This window comes from Puma concolor, chromosome B4 (assembly GCF_028749965.1).
Source record: "Puma concolor isolate L17-30 chromosome B4, mPumCon1.1.hap2, whole genome shotgun sequence".
Classification (NCBI taxonomy): domain Eukaryota; kingdom Metazoa; phylum Chordata; class Mammalia; order Carnivora; family Felidae; genus Puma; species Puma concolor.
This window is the reverse complement of record NC_141673.1, coordinates 9,598,015-9,622,324: the sequence shown is the minus strand read 5'-3', so window position 1 is coordinate 9,622,324 and position 24,310 is coordinate 9,598,015. Positions and strand designations below refer to the sequence as shown.

At 58.0% G+C, this 24,310-nt stretch overlaps 1 protein-coding gene across 2 annotated transcripts; it reads right to left on the bottom strand.

Annotated features, from left to right (window-relative positions):
- Nucleotides 1-1,240: 1,240 nt before the first annotated feature.
- CBX7 (chromobox 7) lies at nt 1,241-24,265 on the bottom strand. Of its 2 annotated transcripts, none has more exons than XM_086712240.1 (6): nt 23,960-24,265; nt 21,744-21,787; nt 14,575-14,640; nt 10,501-10,567; nt 7,534-7,885; nt 1,241-7,183 (listed from the first exon to the last, which is right to left on the bottom strand). In XM_086712240.1, the coding sequence occupies exons 1-6, from the start codon at nt 24,026-24,028 to the stop codon at nt 7,029-7,031; spliced, it is 753 nt and encodes a 250-aa protein (XP_086568366.1). In that variant the 5' UTR covers nt 24,029-24,265; the 3' UTR covers nt 1,241-7,028. The 2 variants fall into 2 exon arrangements, with proteins under 2 accessions (XP_086568366.1, XP_086568368.1); XM_086712242.1 differs by having other exon boundaries at nt 7,534-7,606; nt 23,960-24,263.
- Nucleotides 24,266-24,310: the final 45 nt, after the last annotated feature.

Below are 24,310 nucleotides of genomic sequence, written 5' to 3'. Positions count from 1 at the left end.
TATATATTTTTTTTCATGTTTTATGACATATATTCATATTTATGACAGCGTTTAAAGAGCCCCTGATCTCCCAAAGCCCTGGGGTACGTCTTGCTGACCATCAGGCCCGATATTTAGCTACAGGAGGTGCAGACAAGGCTGGGCACATTGCCTTGGCAGGCCTCTTACTGGGGACCCTGACAGGGAAGGAACAGAACCCTAAGCCCCGGGATGGAAACATTTGGGATAAGGTGTCTGAGAAACTTGACCGCCAGAGTCTCCTGACCCCTCAGGCTGGCATCGGAAGCCCGTCACCCTGACTGGGGAAGGGCAGACCCCTCGCTTGGTGACCGCGTGAAGGCCTCACCTGAGGCAGATACCCCTCCAGATTACACTCTTCCTTCTCAAGGTTCCCCTCTGCCTCCTTTCCTTATCCCGGCGTGGACCAAGCAGGGAAACACGCTCCCTCCCCAGGAGGAAATTGTCAACTCGCTCCCAGGAGCCGGGGCAGCCGCGGACACAGCGGAGCAGGAATGCGCAACGCGGGGCTGGACTGGAGGGTTTGAGACTTAGTGGTGCGTATAAACCGTACAGGAGAAGATGTCGGCGTGAGAGCGTCCCCAGGCCGCAGGATCTCCCCAGCCGACAAGGACACCTGGTGACAGCGCCGGGGCACGGCCAAGGTGGCCCCGCGAAGCCTGGCCCTGACGGCCTACTGTGGGATGGAGATGCTGTCGGGAGGGACCTGAATCCCCATCTTGGTGTTTAACTGCTGCCAGCTTTTAAGCCTACATCTGGGCAAAAGATTCAAACCCGGCCGGTACCGGGAAGCTTGGCCCCGGCCCGCCCTCCCAACAGCGAGAAAACCCGGGCCACTCTCCTCTCAGGTCATTCTGGGCCCGCCTGAGAGACACCCCGCCCCCACTCTCCCCAGAGATCTCAATTATGCATGTAATCGGTAGTTCCACACCCTTCTGGTGTGTGTGTGTGTGTGTGTGTGTGTGTGTGTGTGTGGCATGAATCTCAACATCTGAACCAAATTTGGGAGGGGGGGTGGGTGGGGCTCATTTGCCTCTACAGGTGACCGCAACAGGTGCTAAAACCCGCCTGGGCATAGTTGCCAGGGAGGGGTCGGAAGGCTCGGGTTGGTGGAAATTTGGGGGTGGATTTCTGACATCTGACCCTGCTCTCCCCTGAAGGGGGCACATGGTGACGGCCCGTCACCACAACGTGATGACTGGAGAAAAACACCACGCAGAGCTATGCCAGAAATAATAGAGCCTTGAGAAAATGTATATTGGAAGGTCTCTCTGGAGAGGCGGCCGATGTACGTCGCGAAGCCGAGCAGCTGGGAGACCCGCTCAAGGTGGACCCGCCGCCTGCCTCTTTGGTCTGTACTTCTCCGCTTCCTCAGAGACCACGACCACCTGCCACGGATCCGATCGGGGTCTTTGTGCTCGCTGGACCCTAGATGACTCCCGCCACGTGCTTAAGCGAGTTCTGTCCTTCTCCGGAGAAGGCTCTTTGAACGCTGTAGTGAATCTTGATGTCTTTTTGTTGATGGTTCGCACTTTCCCGATAAATATGGGAATGAGGAGCCGTGCGGGGCGACTGTCCTTCCAACTGCCGACCCCTGCTCCCTTTCCCTTGCCCCTGACTTGTTCGTGCCTCGTTCTTCTCTCGTGCGCCGCTGGATTTGTGCCCATTGGAGAGCACTCGCCAGAGAGGATCTCACAAGGAGGACAGGGTGAGCCATCTATCCATCTGACAGGGGACGACAGCCAGCCTCTGCCCTTGACAGCCAGTGCCTGCACAGTAAACCCACCAGTGGAATGACCATGGTGGGTGTGACACGGAGGGTGTGCGTGGCCTGGCCGCCCGGGCTTCCTTTCATAAAGTTGTCCCGAGGCTAGTTCCCATCACTGATGAATGGCCAACCTGTCAGAGGCAGGTGCTGAGGGTTCGCCCTCGATATGGCATCATCCTTCAAGGAGATTGGCCGGACCCTTCGTGGCAAGGGTCGATGACCCTTCGATTACACTGGCTTCCTTCCCTGCTGGAGAAGTCGGCAGTTCGCGCTTACCAGATCGGACACCAACATGCGATGAGGGTTTGTCTTCTCTGCCCACACCACCCATCCATCCCATCACCGCCACCATCGCCCTGCAGAGCTGGGCCATTGCCCGCCAGGACGTAGTGTAGACACCAACAGTGCTGCGTCCAGGGAGAGCCGAGGGGCAGACGCTACACTGGTCCTCCCCACCGCGGCAGTGTAGACCCTGGTCAATCAGAGGTCGACCTGGTTTCCGGCACAGGGTAAGGGATTCCTCGGAAGCTACAAGTACCAACCGGTCACTTTGGCGAAAAGCGTGGTTACTTAACTGATGTGGCGAACTGACCTTGCTTACCCGAGATGCCAGGGTCACTGCCACATGCTGCGGGTAGAGAGGTCACTGAGGCATCTCTCGGTGCCCGGTGGCGACTTTAAACGGGCGCTTGCGGCAAACTCAGCTGATCTGACAGACGAGTCGACAAGGACTCAGACTCTTCGTGGACAAGAGGCTGGGTCACCCCACCGGGCAGACAGCCTGGACCAATGGGAACTCGGGCTGAGTGAGGGAGATGGTGAGGGTCAGACACAGGCTTGGGGTTGGCTATGGCACCGAGGACTCTCGCTGCTAAGTCTTTGTTTAGAGAGTGGAACTGGCCACCGCCTGGAAGACTCCACGAGAGTGAATTTGTGTGGCGAACGCACAGAGGAGCGGTGTGAGGCGTGGGCCGTGTCAGACGCCTTTAGTGGCCCCCCGGGCACACTTGGCCTCGGCTCTGGGTCAGCTGTGGAAGGGGACGGTTCCGTGTGTAATTAGACTGGCAGCGCGTCTCCACTTTCTGCCCCAGGCTCTTCCAATAAGACAGATGGGGTAATGGACGGTGGCCGCCGACATGTGCAAATCTTGGAAGTTGGGGGCTGGGTTCGCAAACCCTGGGGCAACCCTTGACCAGCGCTCAGGGAATAATGCTCCCGGCCCTCATCCTTCGGGAATGGGCGACTCTGGGCGACACGTGTGTCCTTCTGGGGTGACCTCAGGTGGAATGACACGGTAGTACCATAATGGTGACCTCAATAGCCCACCTCATTGCGGCTTCTCCTCCTTCCCTGACCCATTCTAACCCCTCACCCCTACTCTTTGGATCACTTCCCAAATAAAGCCCCTGTCTTGGGCTCTGCTTCTGGGGGTGACCAAGGCACCTCCAAACCTGCTTCTCCTCCTCTAGCCTCCACCCACACGAAGAACCACCATCTACCCAGTTGTCCAAACCAGAAACCGGGGCATCATCGTGACGCCTCCCTCGCCCTCACGCCAAATCGTTTCCCAAGTCTTGGTAATTCTACCACCTAAGTCTATCGCCAGCCGATCCGTTCTCCCTCTTTCCCTGACACATCCATGGCTGTGGGCACCACCACTCCCCACCTGGGCGGCCACTGGGAGGGTTGGGACACAAGTTGACTCTTACCTGTTCTCTGTTACCAGTCCTGCACGCTCCTGTTCGGTCTCTACCCTGAGCGCAGCATGAGCCTAAAGGCAGAGGAGGGTAGCGGACTCTCCCAGCCCCCACTCATGTTTGCTCTGACCGCCACTTTCTGGGCCCAGACAGTGTGCCGAGCTTAGCTGAATGGTAGGTGAGCATCAGCCCATGAGAGTCCAGGGTTCCAGAACCTGCAACTGCAGAGACTCGGGATATGGACCACCCCTCGGTTCTAGAAAAGAACACTCTTGGCAGGAAGCAGAGAAAAGGTGAAGGGATCCCGGCCTCTGATGACACCCTGGAGGGACCCTAATGGTGGGCGCCTGCCCATCTATGCTCCAGCCTCCAGTCCCCAACCACTTTCCCACCCCCACCCAAAGTAATCCTGCTGTACATCTGGAGGGCTCAGAAAATGTCCAAGATCACGGTCAGCAAATGGCAGACCTGGGACCTAAATCCCTGGGGGCTGGAGCTCCTTCCACGGCCCAGCTGTGACTCCGCCGAAAACGAAGGCTCGAATGCAAGAGCTTTTTTCTTTTTTTTTTTTTTTCAAAATCATCTTTAATGTATTTTTAATAATTTTTTTGCCTCATTTACCAGATAAATCATCTAAATAAATAGATGCTATACAGTCTCTTACCAATATCAGTACAAAAATAAACCGCGCTCTGCGTCCGCTCTAGCCCTCCCAGCACACACTCACTCGGAAAAGGCATGTGCTTGGAATCAACTCACACCCCCAACCCTCCCAAATACATTCACGTTGTCCGAACAAAGCTCGACGCTCATTCCGCGCAAAGGCAGCGTTCCTGTGCTGAGACGTGGAGGCCGGGCTGGCCACTTACAAAGCAAAGCTAAGCCACCTGACACGGGCATAGCGGCCCCCGCAGGAGGGGAGTCAGCAAGGGGTTCATCACCCCGGAGGGATGACAGGGCTCGGCTGGGCATAACAAGTGGCCGTGTGGGGGTGGAGGAATCCTCTCCTCGCCCCATCCCACAGCAAGAGGAAAGTACCGACCGGGCGCTCTACATTCAAAATGGGTGGGGGCTGGAGGGGGGGAAGACAGGGGGTCCAACTCTTTCTAAGAACCCCCACCCCTGCAAGTACTGGCCTTCTGGGGAGGGGTGGGGTGGGAGCTCAGCGTCCCAGGCCCCACTGGGACGCTCAGGGCTGGGAAGAGGCCTGCCAGGCCGCACCCAGCCCCTCATAGAGGTCTCCATCCCAGGGAGCCGCGGGGAGCCCCGGCTCCCAGGGTTCTGCCCTCTCTGAGACGCGGGATGCTGAGGAAGGGGCAAGAAGCATTTTGCTGCAGCAGACAGAACATCAGCCGTCTCACTCCACAAAGAGCCCCCCAAATCTCCAGGCCTGCTAATTGCACAAACAGTTCTTTCAAAGTGCCCATGAGGCAGGAAGAGGTCCCATGTCCCCTGGGGGTGGGGGGGTTCCTTCTATTGCAAGCCGCCAGCCGGGTCCCAAAGCCACGGGCGACGGCATTCAATCAGACAGACCCCCACCCCCGGCCACCCTCCCCACCACCCTCACATCTGTTGGGAGCCCCTGTCCTGGGAGACACCCCCCCCCCAATTCCAAACTGCCCTTCCCCGACCCAGGGTCTCCCAGCTGGTCAGGGTGGAGGTGTCCAGCTGCCCCTCCTTCCCTGATCCACCCCCACATACTCCTCTAGAGTCAACTTCCCAGGCTGGGAGGAACCACCAGAGGGGACCACCCCCCAATGGAAGCACTGAATTGACCCTGGACAACGAAGGATTAAGGAGGGAGGGGAGAGAGAGACTCAGGGATTTAGGAATCTTGCCAGCAGGGCACCCCAAACAAAAATGGGGTACAGGCTGTCTTTGGTTTGGGAACTTGGGGAGAAGGGGTCTGGGGGAAGAACCACCCTATCCTTGCCTCAGCAGGGTTCTGCTGACTTCCTCAGGACAAAGCAGAGTGGGGAGAGAGCCCTGGGAGAAGGCGGGCAGGCCCCCCCCCCAAGCGCCCCCACTCTGATGATGGGGGAAAGGGAGAGGGAGCCAGCCTTTTACTTTTGCTCCCCTGGCGCCCCCCACCCCCCCCACCCCCCCGCCCCTGCCATCTGGCTTTTTCTCCCTTACAGGGCTGGGGCAGGGGAGAGGGGGAGAGGACGCTCCTCCTCGCCTGGGAAGCCACTTGCCCTCAGGGCACATTTGCGCAAACCAGGAACCGAGGGCCCCTCCTCCTGGCAGCCACAGCCCCTTGCCGGGTGGGCCCGGGGCTTACACACAGCCTGACCCACCGTCCACCGCAGCCAGACGGCAGAGAGACACGGCAGAGGTCCCCCCAAAAGCAAAACTAGGTCGCTCCCGGCTGTGGCATTTCGGACAAATGGGAAGGGGACACGGAATGGGAGGAGGGAGAGTTTCGGGAGTTGAAGGCTGCCCTGAGAAGGTGACGGGACGCTCCCTCCCTCTCTGGGAGGGCAGAAAAAGAGAGGAGTGGGTAGGGTTGAAAAGTCACCTGAGTCAGAGAAAACAAGAGCCCCTCGGGGAAGAAGGACAGGGCCCAGGTGCCTCAGAGCCAGTGCTGACCCACGGCGCACCTGCACAGACACGTGCACACCTGTGGCCGGCCAGGTGAAGCCACAAAACCCCACTGCGTGCTGGGAGCATCGGAGGCCATCCTGCCCTCTGCTGACAGCTGTGAGCAAACGGAGTTGGGACAGAGCCCGTCACACGATGTGCTGTACAAGGGTGGTTAAGGGTGGGGTGCCCCCGACAAGTTCTCAGGTGCTGCGAATCGCCCCGCATTCCCTGGGTCAGGGTTTCTGAACAGGAGATTTGCAAGGCCCACGGCCCACGCCTGCAGGCAGCGCACGCGGTCGCGAGGGCACAGGGCCGGGTGCGCCCACCTCACGGGTCAGGCGATGCGGGTGGGGGAGCTCCCCGGAGAAGGGGCTCGGCGGGCAGCCAACCCCAGGGGAAGGCCTCTCTGAAGGGTCTGGAACGCACCCCAGCGACCTCAAAGCCTTCCTCCTGCCCCCTCATTTTGACCCAGTCCTTTTTGGCCAAAGCCAGCCTCCGTATCCCGCCACAAAGCTGGGGTGGAAAGTGACACACAGCGACCCACCCCCACCCGCCGCCCCCAAAACAGAAAAGGGAAACCAACCGAAAAGGCAGGAGGGGGTGGCTCAGGGGGAGGGTCTGGGCCTTCCCATTCCCCTTTGGTTCCTGGGACCAGCTGCTGCGTCTCTAGAGAACACTGGTGGTGGAGGCATCCAGGGGTGGGGGGCCCAGAGATGGCACCCTGACCGACAGAGCGATGCCGGGCCTCCCCAGCCCCCCAGACAGACCACCGAGCCTTTCTGTAAACATCACACGCAGAGAAAGGGGCGAGGTGGCGGGAAAGTGTCAGGATCTTCCCCCCCTTCTCCTGTTCCATATATTTTTAAATAAAATAATTACCCCGCCCCCAACCCCTCCCCATCTCTGGAAGTCCCCACCCCAAGCCCAAAAGCAAACAGTTTACGAAGAGTAAAAACGGTGACTCAGAACTTCCCGCCGCGGTCCCGGAAGAAACCTTCAGCCGCCTGGGCCTCGCGGAAGGTGACGGTGACGGAATTGGCGGTGATATCGGTCACTGTCACTTCGCTCGGGGGGAGCACGGGAGTCCAAGGAGGGGGCCCCTCGGCCAGGTCTGCATCTGCGGCAGCCACGGGAGAGAAAGGCAGAGAGACGGGGGACAGCGTTGACGACAGCGTAGGCAAGGTGGGAGCGGGAGGCGGCATGCAGACCCCCGCCAGCCCAGCACTGGGTCCCCCTCCACGTCCGCGGCCAGGTCGGGGCCTAGCTCAAGGCTGGACACACGGGAGGACGCCACTACATTTATCTTCCCTGCCTGGACCAGTTCACCCACAGTGGGACCACGGGAGGAGGGGGACCAGGCTGAGCCGGGCCCTCTCTGGGCCTTACGGCAGCTGAACCTGATGACTCGCGGGGACTTTCCAGCTCTGAGGGGCTCTGGGACTGGGCCTCGGGGCCTGGCCACCTTACCCTCCTCCTCGGGGGGCTGCTCAGCAGGCTCCCACTCGCTGGCCGCCTGCAGGACGTCCGGGGCTGCTGGCTCCTGCAGGAAGAGCTCCCGTGGATGGCTGTGACTCTCCAGGTCGGGCCCGCGGGGCGGGAACTTCTTGCGTGAGAGCCGCAGGTACTTGTGGGCCTTGCGCGGCTTGCGGAGCGGGAAGGGCAGGGTGGGCACCAAGGGGCCCTTGTCCACCAGCTCGGGCGCCCCTGCCTTGACCACCCCCTCAGGGCTCCCGCTGCCGAGTGGGCGCGTCAGGGAGAAGCACAGCTTCTCCTTGCCCTTGGCCTTGTGGGAGCTCCGCAGGTCCATGCTGTACAGCCGCTGCGGGGGCAAGCCAGGGCACGGGGGGTCAGCCCTGCCCTCCCCGCCACTGCCGCGCCTTTGCTCATGCCGTTTCCCCCCCCCCCCCCACCCCGCCTGGAGTGCCCTTCCCTGCGTTCCGTGGCCAGGAGCCGGCCATCACTCCGACCCCCACCCCGGCCCAGAAAGCCAGCCCCGAGCAGCCCAGCCCCAGCCCTGGCCGGGTACAGCCACTCATCCTGGCCCCACGGGAAAGCCTCATCTCCCCAGGGGGTTGTAGGTGGCGCCGGGATGGGGGCTGCAGGGAAGATTACTCTGGTGCACAGCAGAGGAGCGTACAAGAGGTACAGACTGAACATCGACCAAGAAAAACCAAATCTTGGTTCGTGAAGCAGACAAACGAAGGAGTTCTTCTTCATCACAGGAAAGGCAATTCTGCTTACTAAAGGACCCCCAAAGCTGAAGCAGCCAGGCCGTCGAGGAGATGGTGTGAGATGGAGGCCCTAAGGCTCCCGGGGCAAGTAACCAGGGGCGCACGCGGCACTGGGCGCACGGTCACACGGCCACAGGGACAGTGCTCTGCCAGCAGTCTACAGGCGCTCCAGGTGCTCCTCCCCCTGAGCGGCGCGGGCCCAGCCCCCTGCCGATGCCCCGTCTCACTCTCGTGAAAATGGGGCCGGAGGGCACGTTCTCCCGCCACGCAAGGGCTGGATTTTTGTACTCCGGGGATTTGACTAATTGACTTTGGCAGAAATTTAGACAAATCCACGAGAGATCCCTGGTGCTAAGGCATCGGGAAGGCGTGGATCACGCTGGGACGGTACCTTATGCTGCCACCTGTCACCAGGGGCCAAGAGTCTCCACGGAGAGCGAGGCCCTCAGATGGGGCCTGCCGGTCAAACATCTCCCAGTTGGGAGCAAAGCCCACATGCGCAGGCTCCATTTGCCAGTGCTGCCCACTAATGCCCGTCACACGGCATGGGGCATGGGTGGTTATGGGACAGGAGGAGGGCCGACCAGGCGGAGATCAGGACAACACTGCCATGCCGGGAGGGCTTATCCGATGGCAGCTTTACCAAAACCTGCTCCTTCGGCCCGGCTCACAGACCATCACGAGCCCAGTAAGCTCCTCCCTCCTGCTGCCCACAGAGCGAGAACCTGCGGCTGCCCACAGCCATCCAGGAGCACCCAGGGCCAGACCTGGGTTTGAATCCAGCTCTGGGTAAACTACCGGCCTCCCTGAGCCTTGGTTTCTTCGTCAGTGAGACGACGAAGAAAAGAGTGGCCAGCCTCTGAGACCGCCCCAACGATGCCCGCCTCGGGGAATTCACAGCCATGGGCAGTCCCCTGGAACCCTGGGCACTGTGGGTTGGGACCTCCAAGGCTAAGTCAGTAAAGACCCCGTGCTCCCACCTTCCTCGTGCTCTCTCTCTCTCACATCATCCACTCTGGGGGAAGCTAGTGGCCACGCTGCAAGGCCACCCGGGAGCCCTTGGAAAGTACCAGGCCTCTTGTCAACATCCCGTGCTGACCTGCTGGCACGCGAGCAGCCGGCCGACGGTCCAGCCCCGGTCAAACCTCCAGATGAGTGCGCCCTGGCTGACATCGTGACCCTAACCTGAACTAGAAATCACTAAGGAACCAGCCACAGGACCCCTGACTTCCTGACCCACCGGGACTGGGTGAGGTACTAAGTGTCTATTGCTCTAAGCTGCTAAGTTCGGGGCTAGTTTGCTACTTTCCTTCCTGGGACCCAATTCACACCAAACCCTGTGAAAATACCCATCGCATGAAGGGAATCCCACCTTATCTGGCAAAAGTCCCAGGTGATCTCTAATCAAGGGTGGGCAGGAGACTGGACATGTCTCCTCACCCTGCGTGGGGACCAAGAAGCCTTATTTTTGGCTTCAAATACCCGGGTGAACCTTATTCACTTAAGGAGAGCAGGTACGCTGATCACCCCAATTTTACAGAGAACGCTCGAGCTCAGAGAGGCAGAGAGACCTGCCTCAAATCACACAGCCACATCACTTCAAACTTCACCCGCGTTCCAAGCAGACCAGTGATGTCAGCAAAGTGGCCCCAAGACCTGGGTAACTTGGGGTGTCCCAGAGTCTAGACACAACCCCCCTGCCTGTGGCAGAGGATTGGAAAAGGGGGCCCCATAGGTTTCTTCTCACTCAAAAACGACACATTTCTAGGGCATTTCAAGACTACGGTCTCAGAATTCTGAGTGTCCTTTTCTTGGATTCTAAAACCCCAGGCTCCCACGTTTCCTCAGTTCTAACGTGTATGTGTCTGAGGTTCTCCAATGTTACAATCTTGTGTTCTGGTGACTTTGAGCGTGATGAAGGCTAATTTACAAGATTCTAAGCTTTCAAAAGTCTAGGCTCCCACCAGCCATAGACCCATCTTCCCCTGTACCCACAGCACCTCCCGCCCAGGCTGTTTTCCTTCCTCACCTCCCCCCGTGGAGACGGACCCACTAAGTCCCCACCCGCGCCCGTGCCCTGGGCAGAGCAAAGAGGTTAAGTGGTTCGGCTCCACTGGCTGGTGCAAATGCATGGGGTGGGGGAGGCTGGTAGGAGGAGCAAGGGGGGGGGCCTGTGGGTGGGCACCAAGGCTGGTGGTGTTACCTGCAGCAGAAGCCGCTTGGGTTTCGGACCTCTCTTCCTATACCCCGACGCTCGGTCTCTCTCCTCCCTGGGGTGCAAAGCAGATGGCAGAAGAAAAGCAAACACTGGTGACATTTAAGGGAAAGGAAAGCATCCGCTCCGCCCAGCCCTCCGCTGTCTATGGGGAAAGGGGGCACCCACCACAGGCCACCCCCCGATCCCGGAGTAGGGACTCCTCCCCATTGCCCTCGTTAGACCGTAACAGTGGGGTCCCATGTTCATATCCCAGGGCCTCGGTCTTCCCCTCTGACAAAAGGGGAGGGCACAGCCACCGGTCCTAATGCTGAGGAGGGACGCGGGCGACATCTCCAAAAGCAGGCGTGTCTTTACCAGGCTCCAAGGTCACGCCAGAGCCCCGCTCTGCACGCCACTGGGAACACCCTCCAAAACAAAACAGTTTCCACCCTCAGGAGAGTTGTATAGAAACCTGCCAATCAAATTTGCCTCAGACGTCCCAGGGGGGCTGATGAGCACGGGCACGGTCCTTCTGTAAGCGAAGCCCTGCCCAGATGTCCCCCCATTTGGGATCTGCATGAACCTGGTGGAGAGGACAGGCCCTCACTGTATCATCTGGTTGGGGAAAGGGAGGAAAGCTCGCCTGTTCGGAGTCCCTGGTGGATGCCAGGTTCTCTGTTGGGTGCCCTCCCCACAACCCACCTGCACAAACACACACACAACCCAAGGATGTGTACAAAGTCACACGGGACACATGCGAGACATCGCAACAGAGACTCCAGCAACAGCTTCAAAGCCATTTTCATTCCACCTTTTCATTTCATTCCATCCCACTTTCTATAGCTAGCCCCCACTGCAGAGGCCATGTGGGCAGGAGAGAGAATGCGGGGGCCGGGAGCGTGCCCCCTTCCCGCTGCGGGCTGTGTGACCCGGGGCGGTCTCTCCATCTGAGCGCAGCAAAACCGGCGAGTCCCAGGCAGCTGTTCCACCGCCAGCCCTCCTCGGGGCGGCAGCTGTCTGCCGTCTCCAGGGGTGCTGGGGAGACGCACCTCGCGTGGGGCCCTCCCTCCCTGCCTGTGCGCTTGGCCGCAGCAGGTCTGCCCCGGGGCCCCGGAGCCGGTGTCTGAAAGCAGCAGCCAAGGCCCTGTGATAGCAGCCGCTCGGCTGCCAGGAGGGACCTGCCAGCCTTTAAGGGTGAGAATCTTCTCTCGGAAGCTGGTGCTGGGCACCAGGACACCCTGTTCCAGGCCCAGCTCTCCCCTGATCCGCGGGAGACCTTGGCCGGTCGCTTCCCCTCTGGACCTCAGTGTCCTCGTCTGGAGCGAGCAGTCGCTTCTCAGCCGGCCACCAGGGCTCCTGGGAGAAGCAAGAGGGGTCCCTGGGATTTATCGAAATAGGGGAGAGAAAAAGCTAAAATGATAAAGTGAGGTGGAGGAGGAAGGGAAAAAAAGAAGAGAGGAAGAGGAGGAGGAAGTAGACAGGGGGAAAGGGAAGGGCCTTAGGGGAAAAGAATAATGATGGGAGCGTGTTTGTGACATTAGGTGAGTGTGGCATATGATCATCACGTACCGGACGCTCTGCACAAGGCACTGCTCTACCTAAGGCCCCCCTGTGAGGGAGCCACTATTACTATCCTCATTTTATAGTTGTGGAAACTGAGGCACAAAGACGCTAAATGACTTGCCCCATGCCAAAATTCTGACAACTTCTGCCGCTGAGCTCCGGGCTCCAGGCCTAGTGAGGGTCAGGCCCAGGGTCCAATCAGGGCCCCCAGGGCAGGCCTGGAGCCCAGGCCACACGATCCGGGTTTCCAATCTGTAGCGTGCATGCGTGCGTGTGTGTGAGTGTGTGCACGTGCATGTGTGAAGGGGGAGAGGTCCATTCTATCCAGTCCTTACCACCCAGGGCCTGGTTTCTGCCAGCCTTGGCTCCTACCCATCAATGGCCAGTGCTGTAGGGCTGTGGCGACTTAGGAGTCGTACCCTCTCGGCCTCTCCCTGCGGGCGGGACTCCCCAAAAGAGCCCCCTTGCCAGACTCCCTCTGAGTCTCTTTAAAACCCTGCAGAGCAGGCGTTCAATGGACATCATCCCTCTTTCACCTCCTTTTCACCAAGACTGAGAGAGAAGTCGGCTGAAAGTCACACAGTGGGTCTGTACAAGCTCTTCGTTTGTTCCTTAACTATTGACTTTCCTGACTCACTTAAAATAACATCCGGATCTTGCACCAGGACCTACACGGCCCTCCCTGAGCTGCGCCCCCCATTCCCTCAGCTGCCCCATTCCTGCCTCATCTCCCACACCTTACCCGGCTCACATCACCCCAGCCAGCCACACTCACGGCCACGCTGGCCTCCGTGCTGTTCCTTAAACACTGGCTCTCACCCCGGGGTCTTTGTACTGGTTGTTCTCTTTACCTGGGATGTCCTCTAAAATACACACTGGGCTCAATCCCTCGCTTAATCTGGGTCTCTGGTCACACCCCCCACCTAACCACCCACTGACCCCTGCACCCCTACCTATCCCCTCTCTCTGCCCCCAACCCTGTCTTTGCAGCAGTTATGACCATCTGATACTGTATACGGGGTGTTTTTTTTTTTTTTGATGGTTTTTTATTGCCGGTCTCTGCACTGGAGCCCATGAAAATGGGGTTGTCTGTTGGTTTCGTTCCTTGCTGTGTCCCCAGACACCTGGAATAGTGTCTGGCACACAGCGGAACCTCAATACCTGTTGCACAAATGAACGAACGACCCTTAGTTGCCATCGGGAAGATAATTCACACACGTGTGCCCACACTTACTGGCCTACAAAGTGCTTTCAGAAACCTTGGTCCCCATGAGAGCCCCATGAGATCAGCACTCTTATCCCCACTTCACAGATGGGGAAGATGAGGCTCCAAGAGGAAAAGGCCTTGCTCACCGCCACACAGCTGGCGAGTAGCAGAGCTCGGATGCTAACCCGGGACTTTGGCACCTGCCCGGCACTCTCCTCGCTACAGTCCGGGACATCCCACAGGATTTTCCCAAGCACCCAGGGGCAAGAAAGAAGCTGAGGGACAGGGACACCCTGATTTTTAAAGGAAAGAACCATGGAAGGTTTTCCTTGGAATCGGCAAGAGGAAAGTTCCTGGGGGAGAAGCCATGGGAAGAGGGCAAGGAGGGCCAGAGGAAGGGCATCTGACTTGGGAGTCAGAAGCCCTGGGTTAAGTCCTAGGCGGGCTGCTTCCCAGCTGCGAGACACCCGGACAAGCTCCTCAGCTCCTCAGAGCCTCAGTTTCCTCATCCATCCAATGAGACCCTCATCCCTGTCTCAGGAGGCTACCGCGAAGGGCCAAATGAAAACAATTTTATGAAAAGATCCCACCCTGCAGGCTCTCCAGGGAAGAGGCAGGAGGGTTTGGGCTGCCTGCTGGCAGGGAGGTCGGTCAAGCTGGAGCTCATGCAGCAGACGGGGATGGCGAGACTCAAAAGGCTCCCACATCAGGAGAAACAGCATTTTGTCAAAGGCTCCCCGCTGAGATGCGCCCTCACTGCCCACCGGTGGAGCTGCCGATCGCTAACCAACCTTGGGAATCGGAGCAGAGCACTGGCAGGTAAGGGAGACTGAGGTAAGGGAGCTTTGCCCAGGGCCACTGAGCTGGGAGGCGGCCAAGTGGGATGGACCAGAACTCAAGATGTCCTTGCTCCAAAGCCATGGTCCCTGTCCCTTCTCCAGCTTCACCGGACCTCCCTTCACTTGGTGGGAGAATCTCTCTCTGATCTGTCCCCAACGCCATGACTGGGCATTACTGATACTGTGCCCCTCACACAGGACATCTGTGAAAAGCATTTTTACACTCTTCGCAGCAACTGAAACCCCAACTTTAGGGAAACCGGGGCCGGTGTTATTACAGACGGCCCATTTTACAGCAGAGAGACCGAGGCCTGGGGAGGTTAGAGAAGTGGCCAGCGTCACTCAGCGACAGGAATGGGACCCAGGACCCCCAGCTGCAGACTAGACCAGGCTGTCCCCACCAAGTCCCCGAGCCCCATGCCCATGACCCTCATCCGGAGCCAAGCCAGCGGCAGGCTGAGGCCCCCTTACTTCTCCTCATAGGCCATGACCAGGCGGGGGTCCAGGATGTGCTCTTCTGGCTCCCATGTGCTGTACCTGGGGAGAGAGATGAGAGGTCAGACGCGGCCCTGCTCCCCACTGGCGTTCACAGGAGCTACGGCAGTTCCACCTGGGCCCACTGGGGGCAGGGGCGGGGCAGGCTTTTGCCCCTTCGCAGGTCCAGCATAATTGTCACCAACCCCCGAGAGCTGTTCCTGGCTGCCCAGGCTGGGTCAGGAGGCTCCCACGACACTAGGACTGCCCTCATTCTGAGCACCGATCACATCAGCCTCTAAACAAGTGTGTCTAACTCCCAGTTAGACCTCGTGTTCACCTCAGAAGCACAGGGTCCTCCTCCCAGGATTCCCTTCCGATGAGAGGCATGAGCATGTGGTCAAGAGCGGAGGCTCTAGAGCCAGACCAGCTGGGTTCAAATCCCAGCCCTGCCCTTGCTCGCCACCCAACCTTGAAGGATTTCCTCAACATTTCTGTGCCTCCATTTCCCCGGCCATAAAGAACTCCCGTGCTGCTTAATGCATTCACCTAAGGGCTCCGTGCCTATTCCTTTTGCTGTCCCTGGCCGCCCTCAAGCCCTGGCCCCAGCATGGCCCTCTCTGCCTGGGCCGAGCTACTCCCTCCCTCCTCGGTACACATCTGCACCTTCACGGCCAGGTCTGAAGTTCCCTTGTCGGGCCCGGCACGCAGCAGGAATTTGGTAGATGTCTAGTGACTGGTACAGAGATGCCACGGCAGGCCCCTTGGTATTTCCACCACCCCCACACCAGAGACCGTCCCCTGTTGGGACATATCTGGAAGTCGGAGCTCAGCAGTTCCACAGCTCAAGCCACCTTTGTTCCACATGCACTATCATTTACTTAATATCTCTGCCTTTCAAATGGATCACTTTTTTTTTTAAGTGTACTTATTTATTCTTTTTGAGACAGAGTGTGAGACGGGGAGGAGCAGAGAAAGAGAGAAGGAAAAAGAGTCCCAAGCAAGCTCTGCGCCGTCAGCTCAGAGCCCCAAGCGGGGCTCGAACTCACGAACCACGAGATCATGACCTGAGCCGAAATCAAGAGTCGGACGACTGAGCCGCCCAGGTGGCCCTAAAGCAGATCAATTTTTTTAGTTTAATAATTTTACTTTAAAATCAAACTTTAGGGGTGCCTGGCTGGCTCGGTCAGAGGAACATGCGACTCTTGGTCTCAGGGTCGTGAGTTTGGGTCCCATGTTGGGTGTCGAGATTACTTAAAAACATAGATTAAAAAAAAACAACTTTATATCACTTCATGAATGGAAAAACTAGTATAGTTCACCATAAACAGATGCCAGTGCATAAAAAACTAAAAGTTTTAAAACACAAATCTAAATGCGTGTATGCATACACATACTCAAACATACAATACACATACAAACATATAAATACCGATGTGTGTTCATGTGTGCGCACGTATGCATACAAACAACACCAGAGCCACGGACTATGATTCTGACCCAGGTGGCCCCCAGCTGCGCTGGGTAAGAAGGGAGGTGAGAAGTGTCACGGAGGTGTTAGGAGGCAGAAAGAGGCTGGGGGCAGCCCCTCCTCGGCCTGCCTCCTAATCAGCCGAGCTAAAACCTTCACCTTCAACTGTCCTGGGACACTGATACCCACCGGCAGTCCAATCCGGATTCGAACAACAAGCTACCCAAGGACAGAATCCTTTCCTCCTTCCTTCCATGGATGCCTCTGCGCACCTACTGTGCGTTGGGCCCCGTGTCAGGCTCTGTGGACTCAGCGACAAAGGTCTGTGCCCTGAGGACCTTATAGCCCTTACCCAAGTGCCACAGGCCCAGCCTGATCGGGCACAATGACACCTTCCTTGTACGTGCTGTGCTCTCCTCCTGACGGCCAGTCCCTCGGTGACCACCTCCTCATCCTTTAGGAGCCAGGCCCTTGTAGCTTCCCCTGACATCCTCTCCAAGCTGTCCCACTCCCAGCCTCCTCCCTGCTGCTCGCCACAGGCTGGGCACTTGGTACTTCCAAAATTATTGATGAACCCAGCTGGTATCTTGGTTGGCAGGCTGTAAGCCCTCCCCAGGGTGCCCAGCCCAGCCCCAGTCCCTCGGTGCTCTGGGAAAGGTGACAGAAACCACTGCAGAGTTTTGCTCACCCTGAAGAAATGCTAAAAGTGAAACTTTTTTTTTTTTTTTAGTAGTTGGAGTAATGCCCAAAGTGTAAGCAACCAGAGACTGGCAAAGACTCCAAACCTTCCTCTCCCAAAACAAAGGTTGACTTTCCCCAACTGTAACTAGAAACAAGAAAAGAGGAATTTTGTGTTCCTCCTGTGTCCTCTGTCCTCTGCCTCGCCCTCTCTGCTCTGTTAGAATATCCCTACAGTGTTCTAGTCCTCTCTGTCCTGCCCACTTCTCCACTGCCCTGCCCATCTCTTTGTTGATGGAGGTGCTGTGTGGTTCCTGGCAAGTCCCCAACCTCCTCTGGACCTCAGTTTCCTCATCTTAAGAATCACCACCATCATGGTAACAGCACGACTGCCAGGGACTCCTCAATTCCTCACAAAACCCCTATGAGGTAGGTTACCCCACTTAAAGACGAAGAAACGGAGGCACAGAGGGTAAGCATCTTGCCAAGGTCACTGAGACAGCACGTGACCAGTCTGTGGTTGGAACTGTTGAATCTTGGCCACCCTCTACCTTTGGGTCTCTCACATGTCACTGCATCTGGCTCCCCGCCAGACTGTAATGTCTTCGGAAGAGGGGCAGTGCCTGACTGACCATGCCCTGTGTCTGACGGGGGCCTCGTACACAGTACGTGCACAGAAAGGGTCAGTGGATTCAGGGGACATTGTTACTGGGCTGGGGCTGCTGGGGGTCTGAAACAATGGGAGAGGGTCAGACCAGGCAGCAGGCCAGGTCCTGCTCCGTGCTGCGCGAAAGAAAAAGGAGGGGGACTGCGCTACGTCTCACTTCCCCCGACATCCCTGTCCCATGAAGTGGAGGCCATTAGCCCCGCTCCGCAATGTGGAGAGACCACGTCGAGGGCAAACCCGCTTTGCGAAGAACTGGGCGCGGGCAGATGAGCACCCAGCCGGCGGGGCCCACAGCCTAGATACCACGGAGCTGAGAATGCGGGTCGCAGGGCGGGATGGGGCGGGGCGTGCAGGGGGGCGGGCGCGGGCTGGGCGGGAACGGAGCGCTCCGCGGGGCGGGGCGGAGAGCCCCACTTGGCTCCGCCCCGCCCCCTGCAGCGGGGCCGCCGTGAACGCGCACGCACGAGGGGCGCGCCCCGGACCAGGCCAGCCAATGAGGGGCGGGGGCGGGGACGGCGCGCGCCGGCTCCGAGGTAAACACGGCCACGTGACCGACCGCCCCGCCCCCTCTCCCCCCCTCCCCCCCCCGAGTCCGGGTAAACAGGCTCGCGGCCGCCCCGCCTGGGCTCCGCTGCGCAGGCTCCCGCCGTGCAGGGGGCGGGGCCCCCCAGAGCCAGGCCCGCCCTAGTACCCCCACCCTCCCATTTAAAGCCCTCCAAAATACGAAGCAGCGAGGCGGACTCGGGTGCGCCAGTAAGTCCGCCGCTGGAGCCTCCAGTTACTCATCCGTGAAGTGGGACTAATGTGAGAATTAGTTGTGCGAAGCCACGTGAAGCACTTAGTTCAGCGTGACACATAATAAAAGCAAATAGTCGTTAAGAAATCAGTTCCAAGCAAGTGCAAAAACGTCCCAGGCCCCAATCCTGGACTCTGCTGCTGCCGCCCAAACCCTGCGCTGGAAGGAGATGACGCCCTTCCTCTGCCCCTGGCATTGCTGTGAAACTTTTCTGGTCTCAGGCAGCCTTGCCAGGGTCCTGTGAGGCTAGGGCTCCATTTTACAGGTGGAGAAATGGAGGTGCAGAGGTTGAGGGCTTTGCCCTGGGTCACACAGCTTGTAAATCTACAGAACGAGGGTTCAAAGGCAGCCTGGTCTGCCTAGGCACTCCAAAGCCTAGGCACTTCTTACTGAATAGTCAAAAGACCAAAGGACAAAAGATCCTCAGTCACCTTTGGCAGAGCTGACTGTGTATCACAGGGGCTAGGTTCCCAAATTCTGGGGTCAGGCAAACCATAGTTCAAATGATCCCAGCTGTAGATGACCCTGGGCATGGCCTCCTCTGCTGTGGATTTGTTTCCCCATCTGTAAAATAGGTTGCCATGAGGCAATTAAAAATGGGCCAATACCTGACTCAGACAAGGTGCTTACTGACCAGCAGCCTGATTATTGCTGTTCCCACTGACAATGTCATTACCAAAGCTCCATGGAGGCAGTCCTCCCTAAAAGATGGGGTAGTATTCACAAGTGGTAAAAGAAGGAAGGAAGGGAGGAATGCATTCCCAGAAGGGGAACAGCAGTCCTGGGCAGGCTGAAATAAGTGGGGTATCTGACAGTCTCTGTGGGGCAGAGAGCCTGTACCTGGTGACTTAACATCCATCACCCTGTTCCCCTGGCCCCTCCCTGGGCAATTTGCAGTACCTTCCAGAACAAACAAGATAGCTCCTCTGCCCCATCTGCTGGGGATGAAGGGCAGTCATTTGTCTGCAGTTGGGGAGAGAAAATGGGCAAAGCATGTAATGGCCTAAAAGGGGCCTGGCACAGAGTGTTTGTTTAAATCATGGTTTCTGTTATTAACATAAGCCTCCTTGGCCACGGCGAGGAAGGTGCTGCTGAGCAGGAGAATCAGACTCTCCCCCCAGCCAAGGCTCCCAGGCCTGCCCAACTACCCACTCCCCAGCCTCTTTCTCAGCCTCTTCTCCAAGCAAGGCCCCCTGAGAAGAGGAGCCTAAGCCCCAGTGGATTATAAAAGGGCCTGGGCTCTCCTGCTCTCCCCCTGACTGAACCTGTCTTCCCCCAAGTCAAGTGGGGTGATACAGCAGGTGGCATGGGGTTGGAAGTTATACTCTTGTAACGATCCCCCCTTTGGGCCTCAGTCTCCCCATCTGAGGACTGACCCAAATCATTTCTAAGGCTATGTTGAGTTTTTGTGGCGAATGGGATTTTCCAGATCCCTTTCCTGGCTGCAGGGAAACCTAGAAGCTGAGCTGTCTGACTTTGTGTTAACGACAAACATTTCCTAAGTGCCTGGTCACCTGAGAAAGCACCAGTACTTTATCTCCATCATCTCATCCTCACAACAATGCTGTGACACAGGCCTCATTATTCCAACCTGGAGATGAGGGACCACAGGCCCCACCATGTTGGGGACCTGGACGGCTGTGAACCAGGCCAGGAACCCAGGACCAATGTGCAGGAGAGTCAGGGGTGCCCCAGGTCATCTGGTCAAACAGGACTCCCAGAACCTTTGGGGAGTCACCAAAGGCAGGCATTAGGGCCCCCCTGGTGGTCTCGGCCTGTTAAGAAACAAGTGGCATCGGGGTGAGGGGCTCAGGCCAGCAGAAGCACGAGGGACTGCCTTTGGAGTGCCAGGCCCTTCTCTCCTGGCTGAAGCTCTGGTAGGCAGACATATCCGTTTGGGATTTAAAAAGTGGAAGAAGGAAAATAATAATAATAATAATAATAATAATAATAATAATAATAATAAAATAAAATAAAAAAGTGGAAGAAGGAACTTTTCATTGAGAGGTACCTCTGTTTAGAGAAGGAAATCTTTCAAAAGATGGGAGTCTACAGAGGAGGAAAAATAGCCAACGGTGCTGTGAAGGCCAACAGGCTGGTGACCACACCCCAGTGCAGTGCCTTCTGGCGCACAAGCTGAGTGGGGAGCGTGCACCCAGGGAGTCAGCGCTCCTGCGGCCGACCCTAGTAATCTTCCTTTTCTAGCTTCCCCTCAACTCGTAACTGCTTCTTCACCCCGATGAGTCCACCTCTCATCTGCCGTGAGGAGCAGGGGATCCCCCTCCAGTTCTGGGGTGTTGGGGAAGGGGCAGCAGGGGCAGCGGGAGCCAACCAGCGCATTATCTGGTGGGCCAGCCACCGACCCCAATCCTCAGGACGCCTGCAGGGTGCCCTGAACACACGGGCCCAGGACTTTCACCCGCAAGGTGAAGGAGCCTGGGAGAGGGGAGCAGAGCCTGGCCTAATGAGCCTGTTTTGTCGAAAGGGAAGCTCAGGTGACACAGGCTGTATTCCCCTCTGCTCTGTTTCCCCACCAGGCTCCCATGATGCTCCTAGAATCCAATACCAGCTCAGCCCTCAACATAAACACAGCAGAAAGCCCCCTGCACAGAGAGCAGAGGCTCTGGGCCAAGGGGGTTTCCAGGAGGGCAAGGAGGCAGGGCACCCACAGACCAATGAAGAGGCCACACGACTTGCTCAGTCCCTCCCACTCCCACCGCCCTGTTGGGAGGTGATTGGCTACTAGGAAGGTTCCTGATTGGACCTTAGCAGGAGAGGTGGAGCCACTGACAGAAGTCCTGGATCCAGCACCCGGTCCCCCAACTCCAAGATGGAAGAGGCACAGAGGAGACATCCGCAAGCGGGGAGGCCCAGTTCAAGTCCCACCTCTGCCTCCACTTGCTGTGGGACCTAAGGCAAGGTGCTTACCTTCTCTGAGCAAGCTTTCTCATCTTTAGAGATCACCACCATACCTGCTTCACAAGGCTGTATGGAAACCTGCTTGATAGACTGGAGAATGCTGTCCAAAGGCATAGGGGGCTCAGGCTCTGCCCCTACCTAGCTCTATGGCACTGAGGACTCATGCTGCACTGGCTAGACGTGCCTAATCCAGCCCCACAAACCCGCACTCGGCCTGTATTTGTTCTGCCTCCACCTGGTGAGCAGCCGTCTCTGAAGCCAAGACGCTGGGCCTTCACCTCCCAGGTGCCCGGAAAGGCCAGAAGGAGGGGAGGGGAGGCTGCAATCAGTAGATGAAGCTCAACCCAGAGAAGAGCAGGAGAGAAGAGGAGCTGGGGCCCACCTTGGCCCTCATGTCCTTCTAGACCCTCAGCTGGCAGAGGGGACACTGAGACCCAGAGAAGAAGATGATTTAACCAAGGTCCAATGGCCAATTACTAAAGCAGCTAGCTAAAAGCTAGGCAGGAGAGAGGCAAGAGGCATAGAGAAGGGTGAACAGGTAGGCAGACACACAGACACACGGACAGACACACACACAGACACACACACACACACAGACACACACACACACACACACACACACACAGGAGCCTTACTTTGGAGGCCATCCTTTCCATTTCACCAGATATTCGACTTTACCCTGGGAAGAAAGAAGAGCAGAAACAGTGAGACACACGGCTGCCCCAAAAACCACTCCCGGGACAGTAAGGCCCAACCCCTACTGTGCACTGATGTTCCCCCAACACATACACAGCCCAGGGACACGCCCCCTCCCACAAGATCCCCCACCAACCCAGAGACACCCAAACTTTGGCTGCTGCGTGATCACCCCTGGACTGTCCTTCCTGCGAAAGCACAGGCGCACATCTGGCCCCAAACATTTCTGGGGCTCCTGCGGCAGAAGCTCAGAGCTCGTGTCACACATGGGGAAACTAAGACCAAATGGGGCAGGGGTCGCCAAAGATCCAGTGTCCAGAGTCCCAGTGCTAAGACCGTAAGTCTTAACTTTTTAGAACAGAAGACTCTCCAGGTCCTAGAAAAATTCCTCACTGGTGTGTTTCCCGTGGTGCTGGCCCCACCAGCCAGCCCCCTCTCTGGGAGAGGATGCCTCCGGCCCAGAGGTGACCCCCAGAGACTTTAGGACTCTCAACTCAAAAGACCCCAGAGAAGACTAACAAAGTCTCCACCTTCAGAAGTGGTGGTCACATCTCTAGTAGTTACAAAATAGAGCCTGACCCCTCCCTTCCTCACTGACCGGGCCTGGCTTTCCAGTCCAAACCCATCCACACCGAAACGTTAAGACCAAGACGTGTCACCTCCTCAAAGAGGCCTGCCCTGACCAACCTTGCTAAGGCCATCTCTCCCACCTTCCACCTCTCTTTCTGCATAGCACAGGGCCCCACTTGAGGACATCTGCATGTATTTCCTCGTTCGTTATGTGTCTCCTCTGCCAGAATGCCAGCTCCATGAAGGAAGGGATGCAGTCTTCCCTGGGGCTGAGCATGCTGCCTGGTACATAACAGGCCCTCGAAAAATATGTTTTGAATGAAGGCTGAAGGAACGATGTTCCTCACCCTCCACGAAGAAGGAAGGTAACCGCTGTATCTGCTTAGGCTGCAGTGCATGGAAAACACTGGGCTTTGTGGAATAAATTAAAATCGAGGAAACCTTGGAAGAAGGGAGAAGGAGGCGGAAGGGCAGCCCCAAGAGTTCAACCCCATCAGAGCTGGGGGAAAGAAAATCCCCACCTCAAACTTCACCCTTGGCCCAAGATGCCGGACTGAGTTTTCTCTCTCCAAAGAAGATGAGCTAGCAATGAGCCAACTTGAGCTCCCGCTCTACCCCCCATCTCTAGCTTGCTGTGTGACCTTGACCAGGTCATTTCCTCCGCCTGGGTCTGAGTCTCTGCCTCTGTCAAACGGGAGGGAGAAGGCGATCTCTAAGACCCCTCCCAGCCCTGCCACTGAAGCCTCCCAAGGGGCTGCAGAGAGGAGACGAAGGGACAGGATGGTGGTGACTGCCAGAGGATGAACTTTCCCCAAGGGCTTCCATCCCCAACCTCCAGCGCGAGGCGACCACTCTGCAAACAGGTGCACAGGACGTACGGACCGCCAAAGCCAAGCCCTGAGGTGCAGGTACCCGAACCCACTGGAATAGATGCCTCCTTAAATTGCAGGGCGTCTGTTTGGGAGGCGAAGGGAAGGGGGAGGAGCTTAGAGGATGCCCCGGCGCCGTAGGCGGCTTCACTGAGCCTGGCCGGGCGGGGCTGAGAGTTGGGGTGGGGAAGACAGAGAGGTGTGCGCTGGAAGACCGGGAAAAAGACCGAGGTGGGGGTAGAAGGGATCCGAAAAGGTCGAAGTCCAGAGTTAGTCTTCGGAGGCGGGAGGCTGAAGCTCCGCCTCCAACTTCAAAGGTCTCGGTACCGAATCGAGAGTCTTGAGTTCGAGACCCAGCTCCGACGCTAACACACCAGGCAAGCCTTTTCCTCAACTTGGGCCTCAATCTCCCCTTATTTAGAATGAGGGGAGGTTAAGGAAGGATGGCGTTCAGGATCCCTACAGTCTGATCCTACTCTCCAGCTCTGGCGGGCTCAGCTGCCCCCAGGATGCTGGGGCGACAACTTTTATTCTACTCCGTCCTACAAGGCGGCGGGGGAAACTGAGGCACGGACTGGGGAGACGAGCCCAGCAGCGCGGAGCTGCCTGGGCCCCCCGCCCCACTTTTCCCCCTCGCCGCCAGCGTGGAGGGGACGGTGCTGGGGACAACAGGGGACCCCACAGGGGTCCTGGGAGCCGCCCCCAGGCAGCCTCACCTTCCGCACGCGCTTCTTCCGGATGCTCTCCACCGCGAACACCTGCTCGCCGATGGCTGACAGCTCCATGCGGGGCGGCGGGCGAGCGGGCCCGGGGCCGGGCCGGGCCGGGCCGGGGGCGGAGCTGCGGGGCCGCGGCTGAGGCGCGCGATGCTCGGGCCGGCGGGGACCCCGTCACCCTCGCCCGGGCGCGCACGCGCACGCGCACGCGCGCACACCCCCTCGCGCTCCCTCACGCCGCCGACGTTCCATTTTTGAACCTGCGCAACGTTTTCCTCTGCGCGAGCGAGCTAGCGAGCGAGCGCGCGAGGAGGGGGCGGGGCGGGGGCTCGGCTCGCGCCCGGCAGGTCA

What these genes read in the sequence shown, in the direction of transcription:
- CBX7 (XM_086712240.1), bottom strand. Translation starts at nt 24,028, where the DNA reads ATGGAGCTGTCAGCCATCGGCGAGCAGGTGTTCGCGGTGGAGAGCATC. An exon ending in TGGAAAGGATGGCCTCCAAA is followed by an intron (nt 14,641 to 21,743) that starts GTAAGGCTCCTG and finishes CTCTCTCCCCAG; the next exon opens with GTACAGCACATGGGAGCCAG. An exon ending in GCAGCCCCCCGAGGAGGAGG is followed by an intron (nt 7,184 to 7,533) that starts GTAAGGTGGCCA and finishes TGGCTGCCGCAG; the next exon opens with ATGCAGACCTGGCCGAGGGG.